Source organism: Hemicordylus capensis, chromosome 6 (assembly GCF_027244095.1).
Source record: "Hemicordylus capensis ecotype Gifberg chromosome 6, rHemCap1.1.pri, whole genome shotgun sequence".
NCBI classification, from domain to species: domain Eukaryota; kingdom Metazoa; phylum Chordata; class Lepidosauria; order Squamata; family Cordylidae; genus Hemicordylus; species Hemicordylus capensis.
Genome location: NC_069662.1, coordinates 24,237,842 through 24,256,907, shown reverse-complemented (window position 1 = coordinate 24,256,907; position 19,066 = coordinate 24,237,842). Strand labels below are relative to the sequence as shown.

At 46.9% G+C, this 19,066-nt stretch overlaps 1 protein-coding gene across 2 annotated transcripts; it reads left to right on the top strand.

The window, feature by feature from the left end:
- The first annotated feature begins 2,273 nt into the window (after positions 1-2,273).
- On the top strand, positions 2,274-14,686 carry PKMYT1 (protein kinase, membrane associated tyrosine/threonine 1). 2 transcript variants are annotated; one of them, XM_053260465.1, is made up of 8 exons: positions 2,274-2,617; positions 4,983-5,376; positions 7,054-7,544; positions 7,721-7,827; positions 8,307-8,479; positions 12,047-12,294; positions 13,463-13,558; positions 13,922-14,686. In XM_053260465.1, exons 2-8 carry the CDS (start codon positions 5,008-5,010, stop codon positions 14,172-14,174), a joined length of 1,737 nt encoding a protein of 578 aa, XP_053116440.1. In that variant the 5' UTR covers positions 2,274-2,617; positions 4,983-5,007; the 3' UTR covers positions 14,175-14,686. The 2 variants fall into 2 exon arrangements, with proteins under 2 accessions (XP_053116440.1, XP_053116441.1); XM_053260466.1 differs by lacking the exon at positions 2,274-2,617 and adding an exon at positions 2,763-2,828.
- The last annotated feature ends 4,380 nt before the right edge of the window (positions 14,687-19,066 follow it).

Here is a 19,066-nt window from a genome sequence, read left to right as displayed (position 1 = left end):
TGCAAGAGGTTTGAACCCTCACTCTAAAATTGCTGCAAGAGGCATGGAATAACCTTACAACTCCGTACTCCCTGTGACTGGGGTGGTGGAGCATGCCTTCCTCACTTGGATGTATTTTTAAAAAATATACTGCTCTATAACAGCTAAGATGCCTTATTGTGAAACAATTCCCCCTTAACAGCCTTTATTAGAAAGTGTGGTAAACAAGGGCATCGCAAGGTTGAAGTGGGCCCTGGGACAAGAATTGGAGACGGTCCCCTGCCTGCGCCACCTTCTCCCCCCGCCCCCACCGGCCACCCTGTGTCTTTGCTGCAGAAGAACTGTTGAAGAACATAGTGGGAAAGGAAACATTATCCGCATGCACTTTCTCTTACTCTTATGCAAATAATCACACATTCCCACACTCCAGTCAGGGGTCAGCAGCTTGAGCAGCTTGAGACTGAGTCCAGCAGGAGGGGTGATCAAAGAGCAGGCTGTTTCCCAACCAGTGCCCCCCCCACTCCCTCAAGGCCTAAGGACATGTGTGTCCCCCACCCACCCGCTCAGTTATAGCTATGCCCTTTGTGGTAATGTAATATGGCTTGTTCATCTTTTCAATGCATGGGTGAACTTTGCCCCCTTGGGTTGCTAACTCTGACTGAAGCCGGTTACCAATTCTGACTGAAGCAATTCCTGGTATTTTTGCCCCCAATATTGTTCACAATGTCAAACCATTAACATCTCCAGTCCTGCTCAACAGTCACTTGGAGATTGATGTCAATTTGTGGACACAGGTGAGTCTTGGGCTTCTCCCAGACCGCAAGCTTTGCTGCGGGATTAAAAGGTAAAGTGTGCCGTCAAGTTGATTTCAACTCCTGGCGCCCACAGAGACCTGTGGTTTTCTTTGATAGAATACAGGAGGGGTGTACCATTGCCTCCTCCTGCACAGTATGAGATGATGCCTTTCAGCATCTTCCTATATTGCTGCTGCCAGATACAGGTGTTTCACCACCAGGGATTTGAACCAGCAACCTTCTGCTTGTTAATCAAGCATTTCCACACTGCGCCACTTAAGGTGACTACAGGATTAAGAGGGGTAAAATACAGTGAGTTACTGGGTATATTGGATGCTTCAAATTTGACCAAAATCCAGTGCAAACAGTGGATTTTTTAACCCCAGACATAAACCGGGCTAAGCTCCAATGCACAATGAAAAACCTGGATTGTGCATGGAATGCTCCCCAATAGCTTGCAGGGACTTCAATGAAAATCTGGACGATATGCGGACGCACACACCTGCCCTTCCAAAGTAAATTGCCGTCTGGCAGGACTCCTTGAAGAGTTGCCAACTCTAGTACAGAACCAAGAACTTTTTCACACAGGGCTTTTTGTTCACATCTCCTCTGAAATGGAGGGGGTGTGTTCACATATCGGCCAGATTTACCCCAAAGTCTCTGTGAGCTATTGGGGAGCACTTCACACACAATTCGGGTTTTTCATTGCGCGTTGGAGTGTAGACTGTTTTATATCCAGGGTAAAAAAAAATCCACTGTTTGTCGGTTTTCTTGGGCAACTTCGAACTCACAGAAAAGCCTCGCAGTAAACTTGCGGTAAAGCCAAATCTGAAAATGCTCCAAGAGGTATAAATTATTCTGATTTAATTAATGAGTATGACCTCGCAATTGTTTGTGTTGTAATAGAGCCTTTAATAGATTGGACCATCACTTTTCATCACACATACTCAGCCATTTAATGCAAATATGTAATGCTCAATGGACTTTACCCATCCTGTCAGGCTCACAAACCCAGCCTTCTGCAGCGAAATCTTAAAACATGTGCAGACTAAATCCCATGATTGAGCTTATAGGTTAGTTGAGGACTCCAACCCATAGTAATGACTGTATGTAAGGGTGGCATAATAATTTTACAATTTTTCTAACTATAATTTTTCCCCTTTTCTAATTTTTACTTGTGGGTAGTAACGTGTACAAAACTGTAAGTCCCAAAACTTCACAGTGGTTTCGGAGAGGCAAAGGTTTAGAATGTTGGCCAAACAACTCTGGTTGCCCCACTGCATTGGGAGCGAGATACAAGAAGAAGTTGCCGCGGGCTAGGCAGTAATAATAAGGCAGAGGCGACAAACCTATTTATTTTATTCTGAATGGGACGAAAAGCAGGGAGCGGGGGGTGGAGAGGGGAGGGGCGGAGCCCTGCCACCCGCCAGTCTCCTCAGGCTAGGCGTAACCCTCTGGGTTCTGCATCGGCTCCTGATTGGCTGAAACAGATGGCGGCGCGAAGGCAAGGAAAAGAGAGAGAAACGAGATATGCTGTCAGGTCGCGCGCTCAGTAGCCCTCTGTCTCTATCGCGCGCGGCGACTCTGACGTAGCAAGGCGGAAGTGGGCGAGGCCGTTTGGAATTTTGGCGCGAGAGCGGGCGTTGAGCCTTCTTCTTGGGGGCTTCGCGCGCCGTGAGGAAAAACACCTGGGAGCCCTGAGCCGAGGGGGAAGGGGCAGACCTGCTACATCCGGGAACTCCCAAGGGTGGTGCCGTGGTGGGGAAGAAAGTGAGGTGTTTCTTCTCCTGCCCACCCACTCCCAACTCCTTGGGGCTCTGAGTAAACTGAAAACTGGGGGAAAGGTAAGACGCACACCCCATGCCCTTTCCCAAATTAGGGTGGTGGAGACCGAGAGAGTCGAGGGAAGCGGGGGGTTGACCTCACTCATGCCAATCTCAGGGAAGAGGGGTGCATGTAGGCATGTGCCCCGTTGCATCCTGGGAAAGTAGAGTTAACTGCTGGGTGGTGAGAAAGCAGCCCCCCCTACCGCCCCACTCTTGTGGGTCACCTCAGGTAAGTTAGCCCTACTCGGGGAGCTGGACTCTCACTATAGGGTTGAGAGGGGGGCACTGGCTTAGGTAGATTTAAAAAAATTGGATCTGACAAATTCCCAGGGGCTAGCTCTGTTTATTTGTAATAATTATTGTTATTGTTACTTATTCAATTTCTATACTGCCCTTCCAAAAATGGCTCTGGGCAGTTTACACAGAGAAATAACAAATAAATAAGATGGATCCCTGTCCCCAAAGGGCTCACAATCTAAAAGAAGCATAAGATAGACACCAGCAATGGTCACTGGAGATACTGTGCCACCCTGGATTGGGCCAGTTACTCCCCCTGCTAAATAAAGAGAATCACCACGTCAAAAGGTGCCTCTTTGCCAAGTTAGCAGGGGTGATTACCTTGATTGCACTTGCATCCTTTTGGAGCTTAGAGAGGTATGCATGGTTCTTCTCCTCTGCCCTGCCCTGCTTTATCATCTCCACAACAACTCTGTGAGGTAGGACAGGCTGAGAGAGAGTGGCTGGTCCAAAGTCACCCAGTGAGCTTGGAAGAAATTTGGCTTTGGGGTCCCACAGCTGATATCAATCTAACAACTATTGAGTTATCTACAAACCTTTAGTAGCTGGGATAACAAAATTTAGTTACATCTATAGCCTGCCTGTTTCCAAGGAGCCCAGGATGGTGTACTCAGTTATGTTTATCCTCACAACAACCCTGTGAGGTAGGTTAGGCTTCGAGAGAAGTGACTGATCCAGAGTCACCTAGTGAGTTTCAGGGCTGAATGGGGATTTGAGTTCTGGTCTCCCCAGTCCTAGTCCAACCCTCTAACCACTTCACTCTGGCATCTCCATGTTCAGAGGCCTTAAAGTACCAGGTGATTCTAGAGACAAACAGGGCAGAGGCTTGTAAGTTTCCAGAGGTGTGTATAGTAACTGGCCACTCTTGGAAAGGGTGCTGGACTAAGTGGGCCTTGGGTCTGTTCTAGCAGGGCTCCTCTGTGTTCTTAGTACCTGTTTGCACCCAGTAGGGGTTAGGGTAAGAACATCCTACTCTGACTACTTATGTTGTTTCTCTTTCTCCTTGGCTGTTGTGAGGATAATTGCTCTGAACCTTTTGGCCAAAGGGCAGGCTAGAAATGTGGTAGTAATTTTGTATAGTGCTTTGTGTTATTTAGAAGATTTAACCCAGCTTTTCATATAGAGGTCCAAATGGCTTATGATTACATCAGAAATTCCTTATTGAATTGAGTCTTTGAAACTTTTTATATCTTCCTGCTGGAGCTGCATTTAGTGTTTCTTCTTTCTGTGATTCTGCTGACAGCTTTGTTTGCTTTGGTTTGAGTGCCTCTGGAGAGTCAGATTCCAGACTTGTCAGTGTCCTCTGAATGTCACGTGGTTTATCAGGAATCACTAGGGCCATTAGGAATTCCATCACTGTTACTGATGGCTCCAGGTCAATTCCAGCAGATGGATGAAATGCATGTTACCTCAAATGCTCCCCAAATGGCTGGTGCCTGGAGACAGTAATCCACAGGGCATTGATCTTCTAAGATGGACTTCTGGTGGCAGCTTAGGAGACTGGATAGAGCCAGCACAGGGTTTTTTTAACTGCTGCAAAACAAGGAACAAAAATACACAGAGCAGTGGTTTGTGCCGAACTTAAGCCTGCTTGCACCTAAAATGGGAAGTTAGAAATAAAGAGCCCTCTGGTGGCACCAAGAATCTTTTTCAGGGTCCAATGCATCTCTTCTGATTATGATGATTATAGTGGAAGAGAGACTATTTAAAAATCAGTTTATATTTCTAGTCTATATGGTTTTTCCGTTCAGTTTACACATAGGGAAATTTACGTACTGAATTCATTAGTGGGACAAGCCTTCTACCCACAGCTCATGCCAAGTTATATTTGCCATCCCTCTCCAACGAGCATCATATTAATCCATTAGATTTCAGTTTATCTATTGAGCACTTTAGGCAGACTCTCATGTCAATCATTTCAGGATATTCCTTGTTGTATACGGAATATCTCTCCCTGCCTCCCCATAGTTCCAGTGACTAGTGACATTAAAAGCCCTTAGGAGCCCCACCTGGGACTTGCTGATTTAGTAATGGAGGAGGTTGCTGTGTAATAGAAATGACCAAAAGTTCTGCTTTCATTTTGCAGCATTTCACTCTGGTGAAGGTCAGATATGCCAGTACCTTTTGACTGTGCTGGGGCTGAGTCCCAGCTGAGCCACACTCCTTTGCCAGTACCAGCCTTCTTCCGGGAAGTGGAAAGCAGCTTTTCCAGCAAGAGAGCTCATCGGCCACTCAGCTACACCGTCCCACCACGGCCACGGCACAAGAGCACACTAACCGTGAGCCGAATTTTTTCTGACCGTCGGCTGCAGCCCTGGACCCAGCTCCACCCACGCAGTGTTTCTTTCCATGGTGCACAGAAGCAGCAGCCACCCCTGCATAGTGGCCTCTATGATGCATCCAAAAGAGAGCTATTTTTTAGGCAGTGCTTTCAACAACTGAGCCGCCTGGGACGAGGATCCTTTGGTGAAGTGTACAAGGTAATATAGTGGCAAAGGGGCCACTAATGTGTCTGTGCAAGCAACTACTAGAATCCTCTAGAGACTGAGATCTTGCAGGACCTAGGAAAGAGAATATTGTGGGAGTAGTGAAAGAAGGTGTGCATATACAGAGGGCAAGGCTTGACTGAATTCAGGACTGGGGCATTGCAGGTTGTGGAGAGACCAGGAGCTGGCCAAGCTGTTGAACAAAATTGGGCAGAATCCTCGGGCCTTTTGCTTCAAATGAAAAGGTTGCAGAAGTGTATGAAAACTTACAATAGTAGATGGGGAAAACTTGACTGTTTGGGGTGGAGCTCATGTACCCTGCATGGATATGTGTATATCCATATTAGAATGAAGCCCTATTCAGATGACATGAAATGTGTAGATAATCAGTGCATGAAGGAGCAGGATCGTTCCTGCTGACACCACCTTTAGCCTCCACACGTTGACTGAGTCTTCTGCTCGGAGCCAGCTCCTTCCCTCTGCACACATTGATTACCCACACATCTCATGTTGTCTGAATAGGGCTCAAAATGTGCAGCATAAGCAAGACTGTGTATATTGTATTGATTTGTATAACCCATTATGTATGGAGTGAAACATTCTTGGCAGATCTGGAATAGACAAAAGAAAGTACTACTTAGGTACAACACATAGCTGTATTTACATCTATTGTTTCTATTTTGTGAATTATGTTGTATTTGTTTGTGCTTAGTTTTAATGTTTTGTTGTGATACTTGTGGTTCACTGATCTGGGAGCCTTCTGGCTGAAGAGCAGCATACACATTCTGAGCATAAATAAATGACTTGTAGAATTTGCTGCCACAAGGTTTGGTGATTCCTTTAAAAAGGGATTAGACAAATCCATTGAGAAAGAAAGGCCTGTCAGTGGTCTTGAGAGCTAAATGGAGCCTCAGGGTTCAGAGACATACTCATGTCCCTGAGTGTGTCCCTGAGTACCAGTTGCTGTGGGGCAAATGGTAGGGAAGGGCTATATTGCCTTCATGCCCTGCTTGTGGATTTCCCAAGAACATTTGGCTGGCCACTGTGGGTAATATTGGTCTAGACACTAGATGGAGCCTTGGCCTGACTGTGTGTTTGAGGTTACCATGGTATGTTCCTGTTCTGGCCTAATTACATGTTTGAGGTTAACTTTTTTCTTCTTGTAAGCTTTGGGTTTCCAGTTGTCTGTCCCAAACACTTGCCTTGTAAAATTTTGTTGTCCTCAGTTTAACACTGTGCCCACTGTTTGTGCTCGTCTGCCTCAAAGTTCAGTTTGCAGTAGGTTTTAGAAATCAGTGATGCTGCTCACTAAGTGTACTGCTGCTTTTGTTTCTTGATCTTTGTGTGTTTGTCTTCCCAGCCTTGGCATAAAACCTTTCGAAAATTGCCTGTAATCTGGAGTTTCAGATTGTATGCTCTTAATTTTGGATGCCTTAAAATGTGTTTAGAGCAAACAGCAATAAATTTCCATAGCTTCATTATAACTTCCACAGTGTGACATGAACATAGTTTATTGGCACAGAATCTGGATCTTCTTGGCACACATGTTACCAGCCCTGGCTAGGGTATCAGGACTGGTGTGTGCTATTCCTTGGTGAGTCATCTTCCCTTGAATGGCCAGGGGCCTTTTCAGTATATGAAGCTTGATAAGCCATTTCATCTTTCTTACAGGTGCGCTGTAAGGAGGATGGGCAGTTGTATGCAGTGAAGCGTTCTGTGGAACCATTCCGGGGCGAGAGTGACAGGCAGCGCAAACTGGCCGAGGTGCGCAAGCACGAACGTGTGGGGCACCATCCCAACTGTGTGAGCTTCGTGCAGGCTTGGGAGGAGCGTGGGCAGCTCTACATCCAGACAGAGTTGTGCCCAGGCAGCCTGCAGCAATACTGTGAGAAATATGGGCCACTGCCCGAATGGCAGGTGCGGGCTTTCCTTTGGGACTTACTGCAGGGGCTGCATCACTTGCATGACCGCAACCTTCTGCACATGGATGTCAAGCCAGCCAACATCTTCCTCTCATCCAACAATGTCTGCAAACTGGGTGATTTTGGACTCATGCTGGAGCTGGACTCTGGGGACCTGACTGATGCCCAAGAAGGTGATCCCCGCTATATGGCTCCTGAGTTGCTACGTGGAGAGTACACTAAGGCTGCTGATATCTTCAGGTGAGGAGTGATATGGGAAGGAATTGGGCTCTCTGGTGCTGAGGTGGCTTCTAGCCTCTCATTTGTCCATTTTACTCCACTGCCTCAAAATTGAGTCTGCAGTTGAAACTGGTGTTGCTACTCACTAGTGCTCTGTTGCTTCTGTTTTCTTGATCTTTGTTTTTCTGTCCTCCCAGCCTTGGCATAACTATCTTGGATATTGCCAGTAATCTGGAGCTTCCCAATGGAGGGGAAGGTTGGCAACAGTTGCGGCAGGGCTATTTGCCCCCTGAGTTTACTTCAGGTGAGTGGGCGCAAACGGGGCATCTCTGTATATAAGGTTTGCCAGTGTAGAGATTGCTGCTGCTGCTCTTGGGAAGCAGGTAGATCGAAGAGTGGCTGTGGAAATCAGAAGGATCTAGGAAGAGCTTGTGACATGGGGATTCAAGTTGTGATGTAGAACAGGCCTTGCCAACTTTTCTTTTGGATCTAGGAGCCAGACAATGGTTGCTTGATAAAATTGTTAGACTTAGTGACAGACATTGTGGAGGGTAAGAGTGAATAGGCTTCTTTTTATCCCCTTTATAGATAATTTACTTGGATATTTAACTGAAATATAACAGAAACAGGGCTGCCTGGGACAAATAAAGGCTTTATTAAAGCTGTTCCTCTGGATATCCTAATCTAGGCACAACAGTTAAGTTTCTAGATGTCATGGCTCCCTGGCACCTGGGATTGTCAAGCCCTGCAAGGTGGGCAACTGAACATTCCTGCCTTCTCCAGGTCTCTCTGCTGACTTGAAGATGCTCCTAGCTGCCATGTTGGAACCCAACCATCAGCTCCGGCCCTCAGTGGAGACTCTGCTTAGTTCCAGACTCATGCAGAAGACTGAGAGGTGGCGGAAGCTGATGCTGCTGGCCCAATCTGGGATCCAGCAGGGAACTGCCATGTGTCAGGTGAGCATAAATGTTGCTGGAGACCATCATGATGTTCAACTTCAGCTCTCCCTTTGTGTGCATCCTTCATAGCACTACTGCATTACTCCCTTCCTCGGCCAGTGCCTTGCAGCCCTCCTCTGTCATGCCAGCCAAAGGCTTCCTTCTGACAAAGATACCTACCGGTTTTCATGTGAACAGATCATGTCAAGCCTTCCCATGTGTTGCCAAGTGTGAATGCTTGAGTCTGTCATACTTTTTTTGGTGTCATGGCAGCCTGCTGGGGATGCTCCCTGCTGAGAAGGTGCCACTGATTATTTATTTTATTTTATCATTTTAATGCCGCCTGATATGTACATTTCTAGGCGGTGTACAAAATTTAAAACAATATAAAACAGTAAAAACAGTTAAAGTTTCACAAAATACAGTAAAAAGAATCTCATAAAATAAAAACAAATTAAACAGTTTGAAATTAATTTCAGTTAAAAGCCTGAGAAAATGTGTGCATCTTGAGCATCTTCCTAAAAGCAAACAGAGAAGGAGATGCTCTTATTTCAACAAGGAGCATATTCCAAAGCTCTGGGGCAGCCACAGAGAAGGCCTGGTCCCGGGTTGCCACCAAACATGCTGGTGGCAACTTGTAACCAGATCTCTCCAGAAAAAATCGTAATAGGCGACAGGATTCATGACAAAAAGGCACTCTCTTAAATACCCTGGGCCCAAGGGCTTTTGTGTGATGTTCCCTGCTGAGAAGGTGCCACTGATTTTTTATTTTAATATTTTAAATAAATGTAATAACCAGCACTTCGTATTTTCCCTGGAAACTTATCAGCAGCCAGTGCAGTTCTTTTGAAATCGGTGTTATAAGGTCTCTCTGGGTTGTCCCAGAGACCAGTCCGGCTGCTGGGTTCTGTACCAATTGTAGTTTCCAGACTAAAAACAAAGGCAGCCCTGTGTGGAGTGTATTACAGTAGTCAAGCCCACAGGTTACCAGCATGTGCACCACTGTTTTAAGGTCATTTACCTACAGAAATGGACATAGCTGACATCAGCTGAAGCTGATAAAAAGTGCTTCTGGCCACTGCCTCAACCTGAGAAACGAGCGAGTTTGGATCCAGGAGCACTCCCAAGCTACGTACCTGATCTTTCATCAGGAGTGTAACCTAGTCCAGAACAGGCAGATCTAAACCATCTCTCAGGTCCCAACTCCTCACAGTCAATAACTCCATCTTATTTAGATTCAACTTCAGTTCGAGTATCCCTTATCCAGCCCGTTATCGCCTCCAAGTAGGCATTTAGGGAAATATGTCATTTCCTGATGAGGCTGATATGGAGAAATTATTCTGGGTGTCAGCATATATTGATAACACCCTGCATCAAATCTCCTGATAATCTCTCCCACTCGCTTCTTGTAGATAAAAGAGCATTTGAAACAGTATGGAGCCTTGTAGAACTCCATACTTTAGTTCTCGCTTTGCAAAGCAACACCATTTGGAATCTACCAGAGAAGTAGGAATGGAACCACTGTAAAATGGTGCCACCCAATCCCACCCTCAGGCAAGCCAGAAGGATACTATGGTCAATGGTATTGAAAGCTGCTGAGAGATCCAAAAGGATCCACAGAGTCACACTCCCTCTGTCAATAGCCAATTGTAGATCATCCAACAGTTTGAACAAGTCTCAACCCCATAGCCCACTTGAAAGCCGGTTTTGAAATGGGTCTAGATAATCTGTATCATCCAAAACTGCCTGGACAATCACAATCACAAACTGAAAGTGATCCAATCTAATCCTAAAGAGGAGTTGTTGGATACCTCCACAATAGACTGCAGTAACTGTGGAACCAGTTTGGCCCAAATATGAAAGATTTTATCCTCAGTCATTGAAGATGTCACAGCGAGCGACTGATGGTTCCAGGTTCAAATTCAAGGGGGAGGAGGCACACACTAGTCTCCACACAACCCTAGGCAACTCTGCTAGATGTGAATTTGTGGAAGCAAATTTAGAAAAGAACTACTTCTTTGCCGCCTGCACTGCCAGAGCATAGATCTTCAACTAGTCTCTGTATTGCGACCTGTCAGATTCTCACTGAGTCTTCCTCCACTAGCGTGCTAGTTGTCTACCGTACCACTTCAGCTCCCATAGTTCTTTCGAATACCATGGGGCTGACTTTGAAGCAGGTTGGAGAGGACACTAAGGAGCTATTGTGTCCATTTTTCTAATGAGTTCATTATTTCATGTTCGAATCAGAGCATCACAGAGAATGCTAGAATCACTAGCAGAGCCAACTCTAAACCCTTCCAAGGCTTCTTGCAATCCTGTTGGAACCAATAATCTTTTTGGGTGGACCAACCTAATAGGTCCTTCACCCCTGCAGAGGTGGGTTGGGGTTGCAAGTCCTACCTTAACCAGATGGTGATCTGTTCAGGTCAATGGGGAGATGACAGGAGTCCCCACCCACAGACCACCACCCTGACCGGAGCAAAAGACCAAATCGAGTGACCAGCATCATGTGTCAGTCCAGAAAACAATTGGGATAGGCCCATAGTTGTCATGAACTCCTAAGCTGCTCCTGACAACCTGGCCCCGAAATAAAAATTGAAGTCCCCCATCACCAACAGGAGGATACTTGGTCTTGTGGTAGCAAGCATTAATTGTCTCCTTTCCTAAGCAGGGTCTACTCTGGTTGCATTTGAATGGGAGACTACATGTCAGCACTAAGATATTCCCCCCCAGGGGCTGGGGCCGCTCTGGGAAGAGCATCTGCATGCTTGCAGAATGTTCCAAATTCCCTCCCTGGCATCTCCAAGATAGGGCTGAGAGAGACTCCTGCCTGCAACCTTGGAGAAGACGCTGCCAGTTTTTGTTGACAATATTGAGCTAGATGGATCAATGTTCTGACTTGGTATAAGGCAGCTTTCTTTGTTCCCAACCTGGCCACTCCAACGCCAACTGCACAACCAGGTCCATCAGCTCAGTTAGGGACTCTGTTGGACAGTGGGGTGATTGGTACATCAATGGAAATCCCAGTCTATACAATTCACCTGACGGGGATCCTAGTAAGGGAGATTCTTATGGACCACAGCCACGCCACCTCGTCGCCCACATCCTCTCACCTGCTCCACCGTGGTGTAACCCACTGGGAAAAACTGGGACCAGACTGGACCACTAGCCTCTCCTGACCAGGTCTCTGTGATGCACACCAGGCCAGCTCCTTTATCTATAATCAAGTTATGGATAATCTCAGACTTATTTTGAACCGACCTGGCATTAGAGTAATAAGGTGAGGTTGTTGGAACTGCTGGTCAAAGAAGTGGTAGGTCTGCTGGAAGGGGAAACAGCAATTAAATTTCTGAATTCCCTTCCCCTGTAACAGCCCTCTGGCCTACCAACGCCGTATCTTAAGTGATTCCCCACCACCGCTGGAATAGCTGCCCCAGAGTCATCCCTCCAGTGCGCTCATAGTATTGCAGAAGGAGGTATAGATGGCTCCATTATTAGGTTTGAGGGGTAATTCAGGGCCTCTTGTTTCACCCACTGCTGCCTTTGCTGGGACTCAGTGTGTTTCTTTCCTTCCTCTTATTCCAGATCCTCCTCAGGTTCATGCACTGGCTCTGGGAAGCTGTGTGGAGCCCAGCACACTGGCTTCTGTTTTGGCATCAGAGTCTCCCTGTCACGCCCCCTCATTCGCCTTTCCTCCTTCCCCTGGAAGACAGCAGCCTCTCCAGTGACTGGGGTGAGGAGGAGGAGAGCCTCGGGGAGGATTTCTTGGAGCTAACGGAAACAGCTGGGCACCACAACTGCACTTGCCCTGTGGGGCTGCAGCCCTCAGACATGTAAGTGGAGTAAGTCGGAAAGGAAGAAAGCACACTCAGGCAAGTGGGGAAATAGTGTTCGAGAGAGCATTGAATCCATTCTAGTGGGGACAGGAAGCTCTTTCGATAATCTTCCATTGCCCTGCCAAGCTTCAGACTGTAAAATGTCAAAAGCAGGAAACAGGAGTGAACAAGAGATGGCTGCATAACTTAAAACTGTGTGATAGAACAATCCACATGGCTAAAGCAGGTGAGCTGTCTGTCTGTTGGGGAAGACTAATGCATACACTCTCCAAAAACAAACAAACAAAAACCCACCACAACCACCACTCTAGGTCAGTGATCATTAGTTTTCAAGCAGGGGCCACTGGCAAAAAAAAACCTTCAACGTGAGAGCCATTTCCCACTGTGCTGACCACTGCACTGCACTGTGCTTTTCTCAGTGCTGGGAAGGCCCTTTAAGAGAGACAAAGACCTCTCTTTAAGAGCTCTAGAAAGAAAGGGCTACACTTCCCAGCACTCTGTGCATACCTTCTGAGATGGTGCAGGGCCTCGAGGGCTCTGATTCCCTTCAAGAAGTGTGTGTACACTCTCTCTCCCCCTCCCTCCCCACCACCCACCCAAGCAAGCCTCATGAGGCCAATTTTTGGCTTTCCTCCTTCTGTTTGGAAGTGACATTTTTGTTTGCTCATGTGGCTGCATCAGAATTGTTACTCATAATTCTTAAGAACCTCCTTCTTTGTGAACTTCTCTAATGGGTGGTTAAGAGCGTCCAGCTTTTCTGTGCTAAACAGGCCAAGCTCTTAGTCTCCTTTCACACAATAATTATTCATTGCTGGTGCTTTTTGTACTTGTTCCAGTTTGAATGCCGCCACCTCCCGTGGTGGTGGCCAAAATGACACAATATTCTCCCCTGTGGATGGAAAGAATGGTTTCTGTGATGCATGTGGGCAGCAGTGGGGTGTGCAAGTTCTGAAAGGGAAAGGAATATGTGGCTGGCAAACTTTGCTTCAGAAGGATGGTGCTCAGGCTACTGTAGATTTTTGCATGTATGTGTTCACTTTCAGTATGGAAAGCAAGTCTGGATTCCCCATCATGCTTCGGAATCATGTGTGGCTCCTGCTGGCCCTATAAGACTAAAGATGGTGGTTTGCACATACAAATACCTGAGTGATTTCTTCTCTTCCAGAGTGCCTGGTTCTCCACAGCTGAACTTATACCCATGTGTGGGAAGCACTTCCACCCCACGGCACCCCTCACCACAACAGACTGGAAGGATGAACAGGTGAGCTGGTGGGCAGGGGATGGCTATAGGGGAGCCTGCAGCTGAGCTCCTGGATGCATGCTTGCACATCAGCATGCAAGCTGAAGAGCAAAAGTCATGTCCATTCTGGTTCACAATTGATCCTAAGGTTGCTGTTGTTCACTGGGCTAATTTCTGTCATCTCTGCTTTGGAACTGTGAAGTACACACACCCCATGTTTTGAACCTTGAAGTTTTGCCGGACACATTTGCTGAAAAGTGGCTGTGGCTGGGCATGTTGGCCTCCCTCATTGATGAACACCACCACAGCAGGAGAACCTGGTGGGGCAACCCTATCTGATTATTTTTTTAAAAATTGCCCACTTTTTTGGTTTTGTCCCTCTAGGTCTTTGGCACTCCAGGGCAGTCCCAACCTCAGCTGCATCAGTCCTGAGCCCCTCAGTGGCAGCTCCACCTCATCAGATTTGCCACCTGTGAGCAGCCTGCGCCGAACGCTAGTTTATGAGGAGGAAGAGGAGGAGGATGTATGGGAGGCAGTTTCTCCCCGATGCTCAAATCACTGCTCCACTTTTGAGCCAAAAAACCTGCTGAGCATGTTTGAGGACTCCATGGCATCTGAGCGGAAGTGCCAGAGCTGATGTGAACTACATTTCTTTACTTGTTTCCTTAGGCCCCTTGTGGGTGAACAGAGGTGTCTCTCTTACACATACAAAGCCAGTAAGCTCAAAATGGTGGGGCTGTGACCTTAGAGCTCACACAAAACCATACAGCAGGGTTCGGCAACCTTTGGCACTACAACTTCCATCATCCCCAGCCACAATTTTGTGACTGAGGATGATGGAAGTGTCAGAGATTACCTATCCCTGCTATACAGTAGCTGTTGGCAGGCAGGGGGAAGCAGGAATAAACTGTCAAATCATCTGAGGGAGAGGGGATCCCTCTTTTATAAGGGGATGAGGGCTGGATCCATAATACATGATTTCTTTTTAAAGTTTTATGTCCCTCCTATCTGGGGGACAGGGTGCCAGGGATCTGCTGCCATTTGTGGGAAATTGATTTGGGCAATGAGAGCTATTAACGTCTTTCCATTATGGGGTTATACAATGGTGTCAGCTGTAGGACTTGACAATAAACGCATTTTTGAAATTTATGCTGGATACGGTGTAGCTTTTCCTCCTTCAGTGTGATTTGACTGCAGCCCAAGTTAAACTCAGTTCAGACAAAAGACCAATGGCTATTCAGTATCAAAGTCAAAATTGTGCAAAGAGGGAAGCCTGCATCTGCAAACATCACCTGTGTAGAAATTACACAATGCAAATGACAAGTTGAGTCAAGGCTGTTCTCAGCTTAATACGAATATCAGCTCAATACTAATTATTTTAAAAAGCCAAACACAGATTGTTTGAAGCTTGAGCAGATACTGACTGTGAATTGGCCACTTTTTCTTCCAGCCAGAACCCCCTGTTCCTTGCAGTTGATGCAATCCAAACTGGGACTTGTACTTTGGTTGTGGTACTTTGCCTAAGGCTCCAATCCTTTGTGGGAGTAAGGCTCAGTGCATTTGCTTTCGAGAAAGCATGCACAGGATTGGACTGTCTATGTTCGTGCTTGGGGCCAAGATGCCAAACTGTTTTACTTAAAGGCCATGAAAAGTCTGTGTTAAGGGAAGATCACCATGGCTGTGTGCCCCACTGAAAATGTTTGCCTTTACAGTTGAATACAAGCCATGTTCACAGCACATGGGAGGGGGCTCTAGGAAAGTCTACTTTCCATTTCTTTTAAGAGGGAATCTTCACTAGACTGGCTTGCTTACTGCTGGTAAACTAGTGCTTCAACTTGCTTAATCTTTATAATGGAGTCCTACTGCAGCACTTCTGTAGCAAATAGTCCCAACTGTCCTGAATACTGATCAGCCTTGTACAAAAGCTGTCACTCCAAGTTCATAAGATCAGGGTGACCATTATCTTCGAGCCCCCTAGTTAAGTTAGCCCTGTTTCCAGTCTGTCTTGGTGCCTGTGCTGTAGCAGGAAAGCAGATATTGGGTTTTCTACATAGTTCTGGTGGTCAATGGTGACTCTGGTATTTGTGGCTAGTGCAAAAACACACGGGCTGCACAAAACAGGAGGCTGGCAAACCTGCAGTTTCAATTCAAAACTGTAAATCGCACGGCTGACGTTCATCAAGGCCTGCCAGCCTCCAGTTCCAGAAGGGAGCCCCTGCCTGCCTGCCACTTGGCCATTGAGGCTGATCCCAGCAAGCTCCAGGGCCAGACTGGGCAAAGTGTCAGCATGCCTGTGGAGCAGCTGTGATGGAACCCTAGGTCTCCCTTCAGACTGCACACTCACGAGTTGAGCTAACCCAACAAAGGGGCCCCCAAACTGTCCATGGTAAAAAAAAAAACACCCCAGAATTGCTGCAACTGCCCCCCACCCCCAGTGAAGACTGGCATGCACCCAAAGGAGCCTGGTCATGTGTGCAAAAGGGGAGAACATTGGGAGTATGAACAGATCTTTAATCCTATTCAAAATTCCTGGGTTTGGTCTGGAATATGGTGTACATATATATTACACCATGATTCCCCATGATTCCATGGGGAATCATGGGAGAGGGGAGCCCTGTTTGCCAGCAACCCTGGAGGAGCGGGTTTGCCATTTGGGGGCACAAGAAGCACACAGCAGAAAGAATCTGTGAAAATAATATAATTTGGCTGCTTGAGAATCCCTGTTTGGGGCTGCCTTTTTAAACCCAACCCTGGGCCCACATACCCAGCTACTTGTGTGTCTGCTGGCGCTCTGATGGGGTGCCATGTTTATGTTGCCATGTGGAGTGTTTGTGCTTGTGAACATACATCATTGCAGCTTCCTTCTCGGGGAGCAAAGCAGGAGTGGGGGGAGCAAGAGACAAGAGTGGGAAGAGAGAATGCCCCTGTGTGAATGTGCCACTTGAGAGGCTGACAAGTATGGGGTGGGATGTGGCAGTGTGCCAGGCAACCCCATAGCTGGATATGGGACAGGAGGAGCGGGGCTGATGCTTGGAGAGGCAGCCCGCAAGAATCACTGCAGCCATGGAGCCGCTGCAATCCTGGGTGCATCTGCACTGCTGCCTCTGAGTGTGGTTTGAAAATCACAAAAAACAGGGTTCTGGTGGCATCTGGGACCAGATATAACACTTTGGAAGCCAAACCAGAGGTCTCGGCGGCAAACTTACGTGCAAACCGAAGGTTCATTTTGGAGTTTGGCGATGCAAACTGCAGGTCACTTTGCCACAAAACCATGGTTTCAGGAATTCAGATGTACTGGAATTCCAACCTCTGCCACATTTAACTCGAGTTTCACGCTACGTCTGAATTCAGCCATGGTCTCTTCCTGAGTGTGTCAAGGGGCAGGACTTAGATTAGTCAGGAGGGACAGGACAAAGTCTAGCCATTGACCACCAGGTTTCTAAAGCACTAAAGAAACCCAGAATACCATTTAGCGCTAGTTAGGTATAATCATCATATTCAAAACAATGAAATTATTGATGTTTTAGTGATGCTAGGGCTCACAGAGCAACTGCTGGCAGGCTAGGCCTTTCCTAATAAGGGGGAAAGCTCAGGAAATTCAAAATAGACGGACCAATCCTGAGGACTGGGCTGGAACTACCCACACAGCCACCTACTGAAGAAGATAATGCTTTAGGACTGGTTCAGTTGGACATGTGAGGGAACTTCTATTTTTCTTTTCTGAATTGCTTGGAATCTGTGTTGCAAGGTTTAATGAAAACTCTCTCCCTTTTACAATCTGCTTTATGAAGAGACTATTGATCTTATTGCATAATCTTGTTAATAAACCCTTGTTGGTGAAGCATGCTACTCCTCATTTTGGTTCTGCTTTAATCTCACACCTTTGAAGACCTAGGATTGCTCAGCCCTTTTTGGGAGGGTTTTGCCACTTTGCCCCTACCCCCGCAACCTTATAGGGAGAATGGGTTTTCCTACCTCAAAATAAAGCAGATGGTGGCGGCCTACTAGGAATCCCTTACTGACAAGGATTCAACCCCAGTGAACTTCCTGATCCTCCTCTGGCTCTGGTAGGAGTCATGACAGACATATATGTGCCTTTAGAATGTGCACCCCAGTGCCCAGCTGATTGGCTGGGTGGCGGAGGCGCCTGATAGGCTGAGGCAGCGGTGAGGGCGGCTGGGCTGCGCCAAAAAACAGAAGTGGCGGCGAGGCAGTGACGGTTTCAGGCCCAGTGGCGGGGTGAGGAAGAGGATACGGCCCAGGAGGGGATGGGACAGTTTTAAAGCCAACCAGAAACCGTGGGCAGGGAGTGGTGGGGAGGACCAGCCCGGGCGGGAAACGCTGGCCCCAAATACCGCACAGATGTTCTGTGCGGGGTCAGCTGGTAAATAATAATCTGTGAACTATTCATTCCATTGCTTTCAATAATCACTGACCAGCACTGAACTATATTCTTGTAGTCTTCTACACATTTTTCAACGGTCAAGAGGATTTAAATGCTTTTTTAAAAGGTTGAGTGAAAAGTACACTTAACGTCAAGATGGGTCACATTCCATTATCTAGAGCATGAAATTGTGGGCAGATGCAGCCTGTCAACCACTGGTCATGCTTTTCACTAAGTGATCAATTTGCAGCAGGTCCACCTATGATGGGAGTTGCTCGACTACAACTTCGATCATCCCTGTATAAACTGCTTGGAGATATGAGTTTGGGATGGTATATAAATGTGAAAAGTAAACTTAAAAAAAAAAAAGCGCTGGAGGGCTAAGCTGTACAGCCCTGGTTTTAGAGCCTTTTGCTCTTAGGAACCCACCTCTTACAAACAGCTTGGAGATGCTGGATTGAACCATAAGTAGCCACTTGCCCCCTGTATTAGAGAGATTACAATAATTTGAGAATGATTCACAACTAGATGCAGGGGTAGAAGCCGACACCTTCAAAGGTGTAGAAATAATACCACTTCTCATTATAAGCTAGGAAAAATATGACAGTCATCCATAGACATCTCTCTTTCTTTATTAGAAGCCCAGACCTGCTCTCTGCCCATCATGGAGTTCTGGACAACAAGCAGCACCTCCAATTCCCTTCTCTCCCATCTTCACAGCTTGGAGTGCATTTATTTATTTTATTTGGTGTCTTGCTCTTTTATTCGAAAAGAGATGTGTAGCTTCCTCCCAAAGAAGCCGCGAACATTAACCATGTCCGCCTACCCTGAGATAACAAGAGACAAGACCCGGCTAGGGCACAGGGGGCGTGTAAAAAGAGGAGGGCAGGAAACAGACAATTCACACCCTGTGCGGGAGGCCTGAGTTGGTCCCTTTGCCCATGATGAAGACCGCCTCAGACCCTCCATGTGTCTTCCACCTGCATTTACAAAAGACAAATTATGCCAAAAAGCCACCCCACTGCCGAGACTCAAAAACTTTCACCCTTAACACACAAGACCCACAGAATCTGTCTTGTACCCAAAGGCTGACATACAGAACAAGGATGCCCAAGCGCAGTGAGAGAGCAGTCTAAGAAAACGTC

Coding starts and splice junctions, on each gene's coding strand:
- PKMYT1 (XM_053260465.1), top strand. CDS start 5,008: ATGCCAGTACCTTTTGACTGTGCTGGGGCTGAGTCCCAGCTGAGCCAC. Junction 7,545..7,720: donor AAGGCTGCTGATATCTTCAG/GTGAGGAGTGAT, acceptor CTGTCCTCCCAG/CCTTGGCATAACTATCTTGG. Junction 8,480..12,046: donor AGGGAACTGCCATGTGTCAG/GTGAGCATAAAT, acceptor CTCTTATTCCAG/ATCCTCCTCAGGTTCATGCA.